The sequence below is a fragment of the Rhineura floridana genome, chromosome 4 (assembly GCF_030035675.1).
Source record: "Rhineura floridana isolate rRhiFlo1 chromosome 4, rRhiFlo1.hap2, whole genome shotgun sequence".
Taxonomy (NCBI): Eukaryota; Metazoa; Chordata; class Lepidosauria; order Squamata; family Rhineuridae; genus Rhineura; species Rhineura floridana.
In genome coordinates, this window is record NC_084483.1 from 58369698 (window position 1) to 58385620 (window position 15923).

Sequence of the window (15923 nt, forward strand, 5' to 3'; positions counted from 1 at the left end):
ACCTGGGGAAATGCCTCCATGTACAGTAGAAGGTTTGTGCCAATAAACTGTTCTATCAGTGAAGTTCCATCCACAGTTTCCCCAAACCGGGAAAGGGTTGCGACTGGCACAGGGAAGGAGTACACCTACACTGAATCTTAATCTCCTCATTTTGCAGACACGCCCACAAACACACTGGAAATCTATTCCTGGCATGTTATTTATTCTCCCATTGACTCCAATGGGAGAGAGCAAGATGAAACCAAGTTGACTTCACCCTTCCTCCTACCAGACTTTTTCTGTGTTTCCCTCCTCACTTCTCAAGCTGAGGAAGGATTTTGATCCAATGGAGCTACCACCAGTGGACTGGAGGCAGTTCTTGAACATAGAGAATTCCCATCCATAGGATTGTGTGGTCTGGCCTTAATCTTATATACACTTACCTGGGAGTAAGTCACACTGAACTCAATATTTACTTTTAAATCTATCCGTTATATATTGTTCTATAGATATTAACTCTTCCATGAAACAATTAAACCTCATAATCATATATCATAAAATGATTTTCAGTTATAAAAGTTATCATTGTTATTACTTACTTTATCACCTTTGGGTCCCAAGATACCAGTTATACCTCTTAATCCTTCAGATCCCTGAAATGCAAAATTTATTGTGAACATGTAGTTTGTGCACCTAATTTATCACATTTATGCTAATTTTCAGATCATACATTTCCTTGGATAATACCGTTTTTGTTTTTCGCTCTTTTCAGCTCTTTCAATTATCACAAGAAGTACTTCTCATTTTAGGGCAAATGGATTTGAAAGCTAGTTTAGTATTAATAAAATAAAAAAATTAAAAGGCTTTCGCTACTGAACATTATATAATGAATATAGCTACATTAAAATCTCAACATATAATCCAGATTTTTTTAAAAAAACAATATAGCTCTGACTTCTCTGTATCATCTCAAAGTGTCAGTTCACAAGTGGGATGGTATTCAACTAATGCATCCTGTCATCGCAAGGATTACCGTTAGTGCAAGGGACTTCCCCCATCTTTTCCCCCCACGCACACCCTGAGCCCTCCCTAAAACTGGTCTGGAGTATTGGGGGAACCCCTAGAACAGATTTAGGGAGTTGTAGGGGGAGAAGAGGGGGGAAGTCCTGTTGCATTAGTGGTAATCCTTGCATTGATGGGATGCTTATGCAGCACTATGTTGGATACAAGCCACTGTCTGGTACTAGAGGAACAAGCTCTGTGCTTGTCTACTTCCTCCACCCACTCCTCAGGGACTTCATTCCTACTACGAATGGTATCACTGCCCCTTTTTGTCCTCTCTGCCTCGATGAGGATGGGAGGAGGCAAGAATGAAATTTGTATCAGTCCACTTCATGGTCTCAGTGTTAACTCCTCAATCCCCAGCTTTTATAGTACTTTAAAGTTATAACTTTGAAACACTTTTTCAAAGAACAGGATCTCAAAATTACTGACATAAGGCTAAACTATGGCCTTGGCAAAAAAGAAAAATAACCAGTAAAAATATGCCAAAGGAAAATCTAGCCAAAGTGAGTTATGGGAAAGTCCCACTGAAAGTGAATTGCTGGTTTCAACTAACTTCTTACATTGGTTTCAGTGGAGTGTTTGCCATAATCAACTATAGCTGCAAAGGGGTCTTTTACAGATGGATGGAGGGAAATAGATATAAAGTTTCTTACACTTGTACATATTCATTAGAGATAACAGAATGCAAATAAAAAGCTAATTAAGAGGAAATACTTTACTGGAGGGCCTTGAGCTCCAATGTCCCCTGTTCCTCCTTCCTCACCTTCCTCTCCCTAAATAAGCATAAAACATAACAAATTAGTTTATAAAGCATTCTAACAGCCCTAACCATGTGTACTCAGAAGGAAGTCCTACTGAAGTCAAGGGGCTTATTCCCATGTAGGGATGGAAGGATTTGTCAGTTTCAGTTCTCCACGTTTCTGCAGTAATTCGTGATTTTTTAAAAAAAGATCCTCATGAAAATTCTTCAGCATTTTTGTGTGAATTTCTCATAATAAACACATTTTTGTATGCAGTTTTCACTAATGTACACCTCTTTGCAAGCAATATCTCCTAACATAGGCTGAAGCTGAACCCCGACAAGACTGAGGTATTACTTGTGGGAGATAAAAGGAAGTTAGGAATTACTGACCTGATGCTTGATGGGGTAAGTTTACCCCTGAAGGACCAGGTCCGCAGTCTTGGAGTCATACTTGACTCCCAGCTGTCCATGGAGGCTCAGATTACAGCAGTGAGCCGGGCAGCTTGGTATCAATTACATCTGATACGGAGACTGCGTCCCTATCTTCCTGTTCACCTGCTCCCTCAGTTGATACATGCCCTGGTCTCCTCTCGCTTAGACTACTGCAATGCGCTCTACGTGGGGTTACCCTTGAAAACGGTCCGGAAATTACAGCTGGTACAGAACGCAGCGGCACGCTTGATTACGCATAGCCGTCGCTGGGATCATATCACCCCACTGTTATTAGATCTTCACTGGCTACCAGTTGTTTATCGGGCCCAATTCAAGGTGTTGGTGTTGACCTTTAAAACCCTATACGGTTTCGGCCCAGTATATCTGAAGGAACGCCTCCAGAATCACCGATTGTGCCGCCTGACGAGATCAGCCTCGCAAGACCTTCTCTCGGTCCCACCGGTGAGAACAGCTAGGCTGGTACGGACCAGAGAGAGGGCATTCTCTGCTGTGGCCCCCACCCTCTGGAACTCTCTCCCTTTCGATCTCAGACATGCTCCCTCCCTGTCCAGCTATCGCCGAGCCTTGAAGACCTGGCTGTTCAGGCAGGCCTACAAGATTGGGACAGATTAACTTACGTTACAATAGAATTAATGAATGGTTTTTTAGCTTAAAATTTGATTATGTTGCTCTATATGTATTGTTTTTATTCTTGTTGTTCGTCACCTAGAGTGTCCCTAACCCGGACAGATAGGCGGCTGAAAAATAAAATTTATTATTATTATTATTATTATTATTATTATTATTATTATTATTAACATAATGCATTTTTGTACATTATTTTCACTAAGATATTCATTTTTATGAACCCATATCCTAATACATGCATTTTTGTAAGCATTCTTTGGTTAGAGAACTGCATTGCAAAATTCTGATAAGTGCATATTTCAAAGGATGGCTGAGTTTTAGTTCTCATATCATTTTGCAAAGGGACATTGATAGATTTAGCTTTAAATGCAAACTGAATTAAATTTCTCCCCCATCCCTACACCCAGGTAAGTGGAATTAGGACTGTGGCTTTAGCTTGTAAGAGTTATCATGCACTATTTATCAATGTATACATATCACCCTTTTGTATTTGCAACTCATGGCGTATGTGCAATATACACAAAATTATCTTTTACACAGAAGTGATGTCCATGTAGAAACTTATTTGAAGCAGACTTTATTTTTAAGCAAAGCTGTTTGGGATTAAAACAGAAAAATAACTATGATTCAAAGGGATGGCAGCAACTAGGTAATGAGTGCTATGGGAATAGTGGGGGAATTGTTCCTTTTTTAAAAGACATATCAAAATTAAACATTATTCCTCTTTCAATCATTGGCTTTCCAAATAATTTTAATCCACATAAAATTCTATTTCCTTTACCTTATAGCCTTGTTTTCCTGGTTCACCAGCCTCTCCTTTTACTCCTTTGTGACCCTAAAACATAAGAGCAAAACGCAAAGGCATGATTTGTAAGTTTACCTGTATTGCACCATTTTATGATGCTAAGGTGGCTAGTTAACAAATTTTGTATGAGGATACCTGTCCAGTTAGCAGGTTTAAGCAGTCATCATCGTTTAAAATTTTGATGTGTGCTAGGCTCCCACAAGATCCTTCCTCCCACTACATATATGACATATATGGTACAGACCATGATGTTTATATTAGGTCCTCTCAACTCCTTGGAATGGGCTGTTCAGGGGGAACTGGGGTCTCAAAGAAGGAGAAGGGGAAAAGATAGACTGGTTGTATATGCTGCCTTCCATTCATGCAACGATGGATACATCCCAATGTATTCAACATGCATCCACAATTACAACATATTTAAGCATGCAAGTTCTCTTACCTTCATGCCCATTAGCCCAGCATGTCCTGGTCGGCCTGGTGGACAAGAATTAGGACACTGAAAAAGAACCCAGAAACTGAATTAAGGAGGATAAGAAATTTTAAAGTAACACATTATTTTTGCTCCACAGGAGAAGATAAATATCTTACCAGTGGATCTCCATCACGAAGCCCAACTATTCCCTAAAGTAGATTTAATAACAGTTTTTAAATGGCATAATGTAACAGGATAATGAACAAACAGCAGAATCAACCCAGTCTGTATCTTTCTTTTTTCACAAATCCATATTGGTCCCCTGCCCCCAAAAGCCAATTGTATTTTTTGTTGAATATCAACTCATTTGAAATGTTGTGTTGGAGGAGAGCTTTACAGATACCATGGACTGTGAAAAAGACAAATAACTGGGTGTTAGAACAAATTAAACCAGAACTATCACTAGCAGCTAAAATGATGAAACTGGGGTTATCATACTTTGGACATATATTGAGAAGACATGATTCACTAGAAAAGACAATAATGCTGGGAAAAACAGAAAGGAGTAGAAAAAGAGGAAGAGATGGATTGATTCCATAAAGGAAGCCACAGACCTGAACTTACAAGCTCTGAACAGGGTGGTTTATAACAAATGCTATTGGAGGTTGCTGATTTATAGGGTCGCCATAAGTAGTAATCAGCTTGAAGGCATATAACAACAGCAACATGCAAAGAAGAGTAAGACAGAATGTTAAGACACTAGTACAGCACTTTGTTTGCTTGGACCTCATTATCTTGATGACTAGGCAGACACTCATACATACACAGATGATTTATTTTTTTCCACAAGCAGTAATTTATACGACAAAATGCACAGTATTTAAATTAGGTGAGTCCCACACTGAAGTGACAGTCTGCAACTGCTTCTTAAGGAAGAATGTGCATTTGGAATGTGACATTATAAAAGAGCTCAGCCTATTTTTTAGCCTTGCAATGAATATGGATAACCAAGCATGAGGTGAACTTATTAAAAAGAATCGGTTTCATATGGATCATTACCCGATTGAGATTACAAGCAAACCTGTAAATCTTCCCCAAGTTATCTTTACAGAGGGCATAGTATCCTTCAATACTGCCAGAGAACAAACCAGCACTTTTGGACGGGGGGGCCCTGAAAGAATGCTGAGACAGTTGAGACCTCTCCCCACATGAAATAAGCACGTACTCTAGGAATCTTCTAAATGGCTCTGGAATGTATTTCTCTGTTCACGTTGGGAATCTGCCATACCAGAAACAGTGCAAGATCCCAGGTGTGCCTGATGCTTCCAGCATAAATAACAAATGTGAAAACAGGAATCTTGTACAGGTACTCATTTACTCAAAAGGCTTGGAAATTTAGTACTGTAACAGGCCAACTGATACCACAAGGAATGTTACAACAAATTGATTTTCCTTCTAAATCACAGAAACAGCCCCCCACACTTTGAAATTTTGGAAGACATTTTGAAAGATTTGGATAAACACATTTTTGAGACATCACTTATTTTAATAAATTGATAATGAAATTAATCTTGCAAACTTACCGGGGGGCCTGGGGGGCCAGGTACTCCAGGAGGGCCTCTCTTTCCAAGATCACCCTAAATAGTTTAGAGGTGTCACTAGTGCATATCAGTGAGCAACAAAACTGTTATCTGTTCCGGCCTCTTATAAATAAGAATGAAGCAACCATGGAGGAAACCAGTAACACTGTGGTTAAGTCCAAAATTCTAATTGCACAGAGTATGAAATTAGCTCTACATGATAAAAGGAATAATTGATATCCTTTGTTTCTTTTATCTCTTCCATAAAATATAAATAATGCTACAATAGGGAACTTTATTATTCAAGTGCTAGATATGATAAAGGTAAAAGTAAAGGTGTCCCCGCACTTGTAGTGCGAGTCGCTTCCGACTCTTAGGGTGACATCTTGCGATGTTTACTAGGCAGACCGTATATACGGGGTGGGATTGCCAGTTCCTTCCCCGGCCTTTCTTTACCCCCCAGCATATGCTGGGTACTCATTTTACCGACCACGGATGGATGGAAGGCTGAGTGGACCTCGACCCCTTTTACCCGAGATTTGACTTCCTCCTTCTGTTGGAATCGAACTCCGGCCGTGAGCAGAGCTTCAGCTGCGTTACCGCCGCTTACCACTCTGCGCCACGGAGGGTATGATAGCAGCCATTAAAGGGAAAAATAACTAAAAATATGTCACATTTCATTTACTGTCACTAAAGCTCCTATTATGCATACAGCTACTTCATAGACTTGCAAAGCAAACATCTAGCTAGATCCCCACATGGAAATTCATTTGAGTGACCAGCAATAGACTATTTGGGAGGATTTTAACCACACTGTCTACTCACAGTTGGGAGAGTTGTGATGGTGTGCTTAGACCCACCTGAATGGAAGGGGGAAACCATTCACATAATCAACTTATCCAGTGGAGCTTACCCACATGGTCGTGCTGCAGGCCACAACCCATGTAAACGATTGGGCTATGAAATAGGTGCTCTGTTGTGATTAGTCATGATTCAAATGAGCCTTCATGGAGGTCTGAGATCTGAGGTGCCACAGACCCTATGTTAGGATTGTATCAATTATGCACATTTCATCCCTGAGAGCTGCATTATTACAGCTACAGTGCTGCCTTATCATAATAACAACACTGACAACAAAAGAATGTAATGTAAGCCCCGACTTTATGTGGCCCAGAACCCTATAAAATGTCACACCATTTATAAGGAACTCTGAGAGCCAGTGTGGTATAGTGGTTAAGGTGCTGGACTACGACCTGGGAGACCAGAGTTCGAATCCCCACATAGCCATGAAGCTCACTGGGTGACCTTGGGCCAGTCACTGCCTCTCAGCCTCAGAGGAAGGCAATGGTAAACCCCCTCTGAATACCGCTTACCATGAAAACCCTATTCACAGGGTTGCCATAAGTCGGAATCGACTTGAGGGCAGTTCATTTCCATTTTCAGCATTGGCAGCTATAGGAATCATTAAGAACTTCATATGAAATTATGCTATATGCATAAAAACATAAGAATCCTGTTGAATCAAACCAAAGAACAATCTAACCCAACAACTGGATTCCCACAGTGACCAACCAGATACCTATCAGAAGCCCATGAGCAAAATGTGAAGACAATACCCTTTCCCACTGATGCTCCCTAGCAACTGATATTCAGTGGCTCACTGCTATTGAGCACAGACATTCCATATAGTTTTCATGTCTAATAGCTATAGAAAGATCTATCCTCTATGAATTTGTCTAATCCCCTTCTAAGTCAGTGGCTATCGCAATATCCATAGTTTAACTAAGCTCTGTGTGAAGTACACACCATTTAGTTTCATTGGGTTTCTAGCATTACAGGAGATGGAGAAAACGTTCATAAATAAGGTTCTTGGTAGCTACTAGACATGATGCTATGCACCCTCTAATATAAGAGGCAGTATATCACTGAGTACCAGTTGCTGGGACTCACTAGGGCAGGGATGGGAACCTTAGGCCCGGGGGCCAAATGTAGCCTTCAAGGCCCTTGGCACTCTCTCCAGGGCATACCCCCTGTCCTCAGGAACACCCCATACTGGCTCTGCTTTGCACTCTAAGCATTTTTTCCTGGCTATAATGTATCCTTGAATTCTGACAATGCCTCCTGCTTCTCTGGATAGAGGTGTGCATGTGTGTGTGTGTAGAAACTAGTCTACTGTACAAAGGTAAATTTTACATTCATTTCTCTGCCCACTTTTACCTCTGCCCCACCACTGGGATGTGGCCCTCAGAAGGTTGCCCAGAAGGGAATATGGCCGTTTGGCCAAAAAAGGTTCCCCACCCCTGCACTAGGCAGAGTGCTATTGCTCTCATGTCCTGTTTATGGACTTCCCATAAGTATCTGGTGGGCCATTGTGGGAATAGAATGTTAGAGCATGGCAGGTTATAGTCTGATTCTGTCGGACTCTTCTTACGTTATCTCTTTCCACACCTTACATTATGTTGTGTCCTTTAATAATTTTTTCTATTTTGTACTATGGTACAAAGACTTGGAGACAGAAGGAAACAAGAAGACAGAAGGAAATTCAGGGAAGGGAAGTTCCCCAAGCCTCTGGAGAATTGTAGGACTCTCCTGAATAATGTGGGATGGGGCATGGATAGGGAATGGGAGGATTGCCTGAAATCAGACAGAGGCCTACTCAATTTTGGATAGTTCTCCCCTCCTCTAGCAGCCTGCCATGCTCCATTCCACCAGGGTGGGGGGAGAACAGGATGAGAAATTCCCTTCCTTGAACTTCCTTCAGTTCACTTACCTTAGTATCCAGGCCTTTGAAAAAAAGAACAGTAACAGCAATGGCAGCAGCCTATGACTACACAGCAAATAGTTGTATATAAGATGGCCGCAGTAAGGATCACTTGCCATAGGGAAACCAAAACTGGCAGCATCCGCATGATGACTCTAATATGCTCCAGCCCTTATTTCTAGGTAAATGTGTTTAGCATTAATGTGCCAGCTGCTGTTGAGACATATCCATCTTAAACATGTGTGAACAGCATGGGAAATTAAATTAGTCACATGAAGATGTAAATGTACATCAGTGATTTATTGGAATATGCAGTAAAGTACTCACAGGTGGCCCAGCTCTGCCCACTTCTCCAGGAAGTCCTGCTATACCAGGAGGCCCCTGCATTTGAAAATATATTATTTGATTTGATTAAACTCTTTATATGTTAGCTGCTGATCCAAGGGATAAATGGTTTTTAACAACGTGACCTAAAGAACTAAATTGTAAAACAAATGTTACAAATAGACTTGTAGCATGAAGATAAACATCTTATTTTATTGCAACATTTACATCTATCATGCTATTGATAGCTGATTAAATTCTACTTACAGGAGATCCGGGAATCCCTTTTCCCTGAAGGAAAAAAAAAATAGTACATATTAGTTTTTCTTCATATTCAGACTTCATTGCATGACAACAGGAACATTTAAAAGTGAGAACAAATATTATGATGATTTTTTTTGCAGTCTGTGGAATGATAAAACTATTGTTTTTCAGGTCTCTAGATATTTGAGACAGATAGCTATTTTGAGCAGTTTCAGCTTATTATCTTTGTGTCAGATCTTTGTATGTAATAAAGCAATCATTATTTAGATAACCTTTTATTTAAAGAACAGTTCAAGCCAATTTTCTTTATAAATTAATCTAGCCTTAAAGGTACAAGTTAACAGTTATAGTTCAATGCTATCGCCATAATGATCCTAGGAAACAAAAGTGCACATTTTTCAAGGGAACAAGTAAGGTTCTGTTCACTTTGCAGAGCTACACAGCTGGGTGAAGGAATCGATAAAACCATTCTGCTGGCAGCAGGGAGATGGCCCTGGGAAAGTTGCCCTCTGGTTGGCCTCCCGTTACCCCTGCAAAGAATGGGAGTGGGTGATGGTAGGCAACAGCAGCGATGGGCAGAGGTAGGAGGCAGAGCTTTTGCCCTATTTGGGGAGTTGCCTGAAATCCCCCCTAAAAAAAAATCAAGCAAATCCCAAGACAGGGTGAAAGGATACCTGGCCTAGTTGCAGGAAACAGTGGGTGGGACTCAAAGACGTGTATTAGGTGTGCCCAAAGGCACATCTAGTGGGATATTTTGACATTTCTTCTTTAAATGTCAGACTCTTTTCCCTGCTCCCTTGCCACCACCCCACTGCCATATTACAAACTGCTTTTGAAACTCCCATCACTTCCCAATATGGCTTGCCTGTAAATAATGTGAGGCTGCTGTATGAAATATACATCTCCAAGGCTACCTTGAGTGCATAGAACTGGTTTTGTAGTTTATGGATCCTGGTCATTAGATCCTGGTCATTATTTGGAAGAAGATCTACTTGCAGCAAGGTGACTGCCGGGATTACAAGCTACATGAGCACTTCTCTGCTCAGTTAGTTTCTTCGCTACCCATGTGATTTGGGCCAATAATAATCATTCCTGGGAGAACTTAACAGAAATTAAATATTTGCCATGCATGGCTATAAGTGGCATGGATAATATGGACACATACTTATATAAACAGGCAACTGCACATAGTGGAACTTTTGCAGTTTGGGGTCACATAATCGGCCATGCTGCTGACATAAAGTGTGATTATGTTGTTTTCTATGTCCTGTATCACAGTCAGTCAACACGCTGTGCTGAAGAAGTAGTAGTGGTAGAACTGAGGAGTAGAATTCTGAACTGCACCACTTTCGAATGTAGGAGCAGGAAGGATCATAACTCAGTAGTAGAGCATATGCCTTGCATGCAGAAGGTCCCAGGTTTAATCCCTGGCATCTTTAGGTAGAGCTGGGAATGTTCCCAGTTGGAAATCTTAAAGAGCTGCTGCCAATCAGCGTAGACCAGTGGTTCCCAACCTTTGGGATCCCCTCTGTGACCTCAAAATTTTTTGTGACCCCCACATGTTAATTGTTGCTCCTCCTCCTGCTGCTACTCTGGCCATCACCACAATTTGCATGCAGGCGGAGAAACAGAGGCAGAAGAGAGAGAAATCTGCCTAGCAGAAAATTAAAGCCCAATAAATATATAATAAATTCACTAATAGGCAAAAAAAACCTTGCAGTTTAACAACGTACCTATAGCCTACAGATACTTGTATCAAACTTTAAAAAGCAGGGAAACTGGGCAGCTATAGTGAATGCACCAGGGGAGCAGGAGACCTGACCTCCTCTGTACTGCCCCACAAATTTGTCAAAATGCAAACACAATTTTGGTTGGTCTTTCACAGTCCAATCCACTTTCTGTGTAGCTTGGAAGAATTTGGTAACATGTGCCTCTTGGTTCTTCACTCCTGGTTGCCAGGGCCAGCCTCCAAGAGGTCTTCTGTATCTTTAAAAGTTGTGCAGGGGGAAGGGAGAATACACCTTGTGGTTTTTCCTATTAAAGTGTTGCAAGAAAACCTGCACTTGGCCGAATTTTCTCTTCTCTTAAAGATACAGAATCATTCTCAGGCCCTGAGCCTGGCAACCCTACCCTTGGATGACTTCCTGGCCCCCCTGGAGGTCAGGACCCCCAGTTTGAACCACTGGCGTAGACACTACTGAGCGAGATGAACCAATGGACTCAATATAAGGCAGCATCCTATGATCCTAAGATCATAGGTTGTAGCCAATTGTGGATTTGTGCTAGTGGAAAACAACACTTCCACTTGTGCTTGTGAGTGCTCCCCACACATTAAAAAACACTCTACATAGAGTAAACAAGCACTTCAAGAAAAAGGCTATGCAAAACATTTCTCCCAGATATGTTAGTTTACTACACTGGCCTGCTTCACACATAATAATAAGCCATAGTTTAAATGAATTAACCACAAGTTGTTCCACAGATGGTCAAATAAACCATGGCTTGTCTCTCCACAGTTTCTTTTGTTTTCCAGCTGCTGTTGCGTTGCACCTCTGTAGTTGGGTGAGTGTCTTGGGGGAGGGGTGGTCGATCAAACCATGGGTAAGGAATGGTGTTGAGTTCACACCAAGCCATGGACCTCATTCACATAACACTAAGCCAAACCAAGGCTTAGCATGAGCAAGCAAACATGCAGGCTTGTGGAGAGAAGTTTGTGGCTGCTTTGCTCCTCCTCTGGTCTTCCTGCTGCTGTGTTGCACTGAGGTAAGCCATGATTTGGCTTAGCATGTAATCTGAACCCACCCTTGTGGTTTAGCTCTATCCATGAGTTGTAACCATGTTTCGTGCTATGGTCTACAGCTTGTGGCTTGTCTAGGAAAGCTAAACCATGAGCCTGGTTTCAGAAGGCATGCTAAGTCAAATTATGGTTTAGCTTAGTACAACACCAGAAAGACCAGAGAAGGAGCAAAATGACTGTGATCTCATCTCTAGAAGCCCACATGATTGCTTCTTCATGCTAAATCATAGTTTATCTTAGCCTAATCTACTTGAAAATTGTGCCACTGTTAAAACAAGCCAAGGTGTATAAGTCAACAACAAACCATGGTTTCAGATAATGGTTTGTTTACAGTAATTAAATCATAGTTAAGCTGCTACGTTGGGATCACACATAATGCTGAGCCATGGTTCATAAACCATGGCTTACCATTTATGTGTGAACTAGGTCACTGAAAACGTTAAAAAAGGTGGCATGCACATCCCTTTCCACCTGATGTGGTACAGTCCAGAAATCTTTATATCAGTTTATCACCACCTTTTTCTACATAGTGTGTAGAATGACACTATGATGTGTGTACCTGCATATAATAGAAGTGCATAACCTGTTTCTCTTACTACTTAATGCATGTTTATCAACCACAATACCGTCTCTCTTCTACCAGATATATGAAATCCTGGTCCACTCTTAATTAAGGCCTAATCAAAGTAGACCAAGCAAAAACAAACAAAGCAGTCTGACTACCGGGTCAATCGCAGCTACAACCAAACTAGTGACATGTTTAAGTGAGTATGTTTAATCTAGCCACCTTTATTTTGGAGAAGAAGTAGTCATGGGGACCTGATCCAGAACATGCTCCTGATAAGAATCAAGGCCTCATGCTGATTTTCTGCTGAAACTCCCCCAACCGTGGTCTGATTTTTGTCCCAAAATTGCTGTTTAATACAAACAGAACCTGCAAATAGCAGCCAGCTAGGGAGCAATCTTCCACAGAAAACTCGCATGGGGCTCCAATCCAGAATGGAAACATGCTTCCCCTTATATTGTTTTAAATTTTTAAATTGTGTTTTAAATTGTTTTTTAAAAAGATGTATTTTAAATTGTATTTGTTTTTAGTTACTGTAAACCACCGAGAGAGCTTTGGCTATGGGGCGGTATACTATAATAAATAAATAAATAAATAAATAAATAAATAAAAGACATGAGTAATATCACGTGTACCTTGGCCTTAAATTTAACTTTGCTGGGCTAACAGACAGTATTGCTCTGCTCTGCATTGCCCTACCCTGTACATTATATTCTTTCCTGCTCTTTTTAAAAAAAATTAAAGGTAAATAAAACATTTTCCTTAGTTTTGGTTCCATTACCATAATGCACCTTGCAGCCAATATGTGTTATATATAAGTTGCTATGCAGCATACTCGTTTCAATCCCAATGTAAAGAAATCAGTCACCAAGACAGCACGCTGGGTGGGTTCCATTTCCGCAGCTGCATCTCATGTCAGTTCTGATATCATTGTAACAGAATAATGCTATAATTCAGGGATTTGTGTCAAAACATACGGCTTCATGGTGGGGAAGCTGACATCAAAATAGCGTATCAGTGAGTCGACCCTAGTCTCATCACCTGCTGCTCTGCTTCCAGCTTTTTCTGCCTTGTGTAACAGCTGTACACAATGTCACTATGCAACGATTTGTTAATGGCAATTAACAAACATTAACATTATGACAATGCTGAACCCTGTTGTCTAAGCATAATGAACCACGCTGGCTTGAGCTACCCTCACAATACAATGGGTCAGGATGCTGTGCTTCTAGAGCAGTCATGCTCTATACTAAACAGCTGATGGTACAATTATTCCTAGACTCTTCTATCATGCTATAAATGCCTCAGAGTTATATTTAATCTCCATTGGTTTTTCTTTTTATTCTGATACTCTGAGCAACGCAGTTATCAAACTCAAAGTGACTTTTCTCTGTTCAGGTTGTTCAAAATGGCAGCTATTGCAAGTTATTCTGGGCATTCATTCACCACATGTTCTGCAAAATCATTCCACAAGAAAGCCAGCATCTGCAAGAACCTTCTCGTCAGTCCTCTGATTTTGCCTTTTCTCAAACTATAGTAATTTGCTTTCATTATGAACAATTTTGTACCAGTGTTACTGCTATCTTTAACATTTCTCTCTCAGCAGCACGCCTTCCTATTTATCCTCAGCTTCACATATCATTTAATTTAAAAAACAAAACAAAGATCCATAAGGAATGTTGCAATACCATCTTGAACACTTTTGAGCAAAGAAATGAATGTTCTCGTAATGGTAACTATTTCTGTGCTTGTCTTATTCAAAAGATTTCATTCTCTTGTTATTTTTTATTGTTTTAATATTTGTTCTGTGCCACCTTGAACATTTTTAAACAGAAAGGTAGGGCATAAATATTTTAATAATAAATAAATCGGGGTGGGGTGATCTGCTATGTATGTAATGAACATAAATAGGACAGATAAAACAAAAGTCATATAAAGTTAATAGGGTTTGGGGCTGAGCTGTAGTAAATGAGGACCAAACTAAATATGATGTTCAATGTTCTATTTTGCATACTTTTTTCGTATGTCAATAGCTGGCAGGATCAGGACTGTGCCATGCAGGGAGGGGACTTCTGTCCTTCCCTTCGCCACAATCCCAAAGAAAATGAAAGACACACTGCGATTTGAATTAGGCGGAAAACTCCCATTGGATCACACAAGAGCTCACAGGAAGGCCCTCTCTTTATTGCTTTGCAATTTAACAAGTGCCTGTTTACACAGGAGTTCATAACCCAGAAATATTTTCATGGCTCTTTTAATAGTTTTTATATATTTCTATATTTTAAAAGTTAGTGCTTGTTTTACAATTAATGTTTTTTGATAAATGCTGTTACCCATCCCTATCCCTCCTGAATAGACTGGACTATGATTTGAAAGTTTGTTTGTGGGAATGGGGAGAATATAAAGGGTGAGCTTTTAACTCTCCACCAAAGCCACATTTATTCAGTTCCTCATAATAAGCTATTATCAGACCGTATTTACAGATGGACCTTATGATGATGATATTTCTATCCTGCTTTTCATCCAAGGAACTAAAGTTTATAAAGTCCCCAGTTTTATCCTCACCACACAACCTTGTGATGTAGGTAAGGCTAATGGCTGAATGAGGATTTGAATTTGGGGTATCCCCACTGCTAATCTAACACCTTAACTACGCTAGTTCTGGACACAGCACTTTAAGAAGGATGCAAACTGGAACAGGTTCAGAGGAGGGCAGCAAGGATGATCAGGGGACTGGAAACAAGGACCTATGAGGACAGACTGAAAGAACTGGGCATATTTAGTCTTGAGAAGGGAAAACTGAGGGGAGATATGATAGCACTCTTCAAGTACTTGAAAGGTTGTCACACAGAAGAGGGCCAGGATCTCTTCTTGATCATCCCAGAGTGCAGGACATGGAATAATGGGCTCAAGTTACAGCAAGCCAGATTTCGGCTGAACATCAGGAAAATGTTTGTACCTGTTAGAGCAGTACGACAATGGAACCAATTACACAGGGGGGTGATAAGCTCTTCAACACTGGAGGCATTCAAAAAGCACCTGTCAGATATGCCTTAATTTGGTTTCCTGCATTGAGCAGCAGGTTGGACTCAATGGCCTTATAGGCCCATTCCAACTCCATTATTCTATGACTGCATGGATGCTCATACTGAGCCTTACCTTGCCAGTAATATAACTGTAAACATAAGTAATAAAGAGACAGGAATCCAAAGTGCTCTATGTGAGAGTAAAAAGGAGAATGGCTGCCCATTTTCCTTTCCAAGTATAGCCCTTCATGCTGATGTGAATTCCTTTCTGGAGGATCCATTCCCAACAACCTTCAGGAGCAGCTTTTTATGAGCATGAGAGGCTGAAGCTAGAAGGGCCTCCATAAAAAAAAAAAACTGCTGCAGAAACCTGTGCAAGGCACTTTGCACCCCCATCAGAAGATCTTCTATAATATCAGCATAAACAATAACTTTTTACCGTTAAATTCTACAGACTCAGTTTTAAAGGCCAGTTTCTGAAGGTTGACTTGTAAAGGCTATGAAGACTGTGAGAAATTAAACC

The 15923-nt window shown here is 40.6% G+C and overlaps 1 protein-coding gene across 3 annotated transcripts in view; it reads right to left on the minus strand.

The window, feature by feature from the left end:
- The window catches only part of COL9A1 (collagen type IX alpha 1 chain), a 200263-nt gene that overhangs the window by 91372 nt on the left and 92968 nt on the right, over positions 1-15923 (minus strand). Inside the window, exons 13-20 of one of the 3 annotated variants that reach the window (XM_061623089.1) lie at positions 9016-9039; positions 8752-8805; positions 5667-5720; positions 4260-4292; positions 4111-4167; positions 3648-3701; positions 1764-1817; positions 579-632 (exon numbers count right to left, since the gene is read on the minus strand). In XM_061623089.1, coding sequence (XP_061479073.1) covers positions 579-632; positions 1764-1817; positions 3648-3701; positions 4111-4167; positions 4260-4292; positions 5667-5720; positions 8752-8805; positions 9016-9039 — 384 coding nt within the window. The remainder of the gene's footprint in view (positions 1-578; positions 633-1763; positions 1818-3647; positions 3702-4110; positions 4168-4259; positions 4293-5666; positions 5721-8751; positions 8806-9015; positions 9040-15923) is intronic. The other 2 variants (XM_061623087.1, XM_061623088.1) reach the window with 2 other exon arrangements.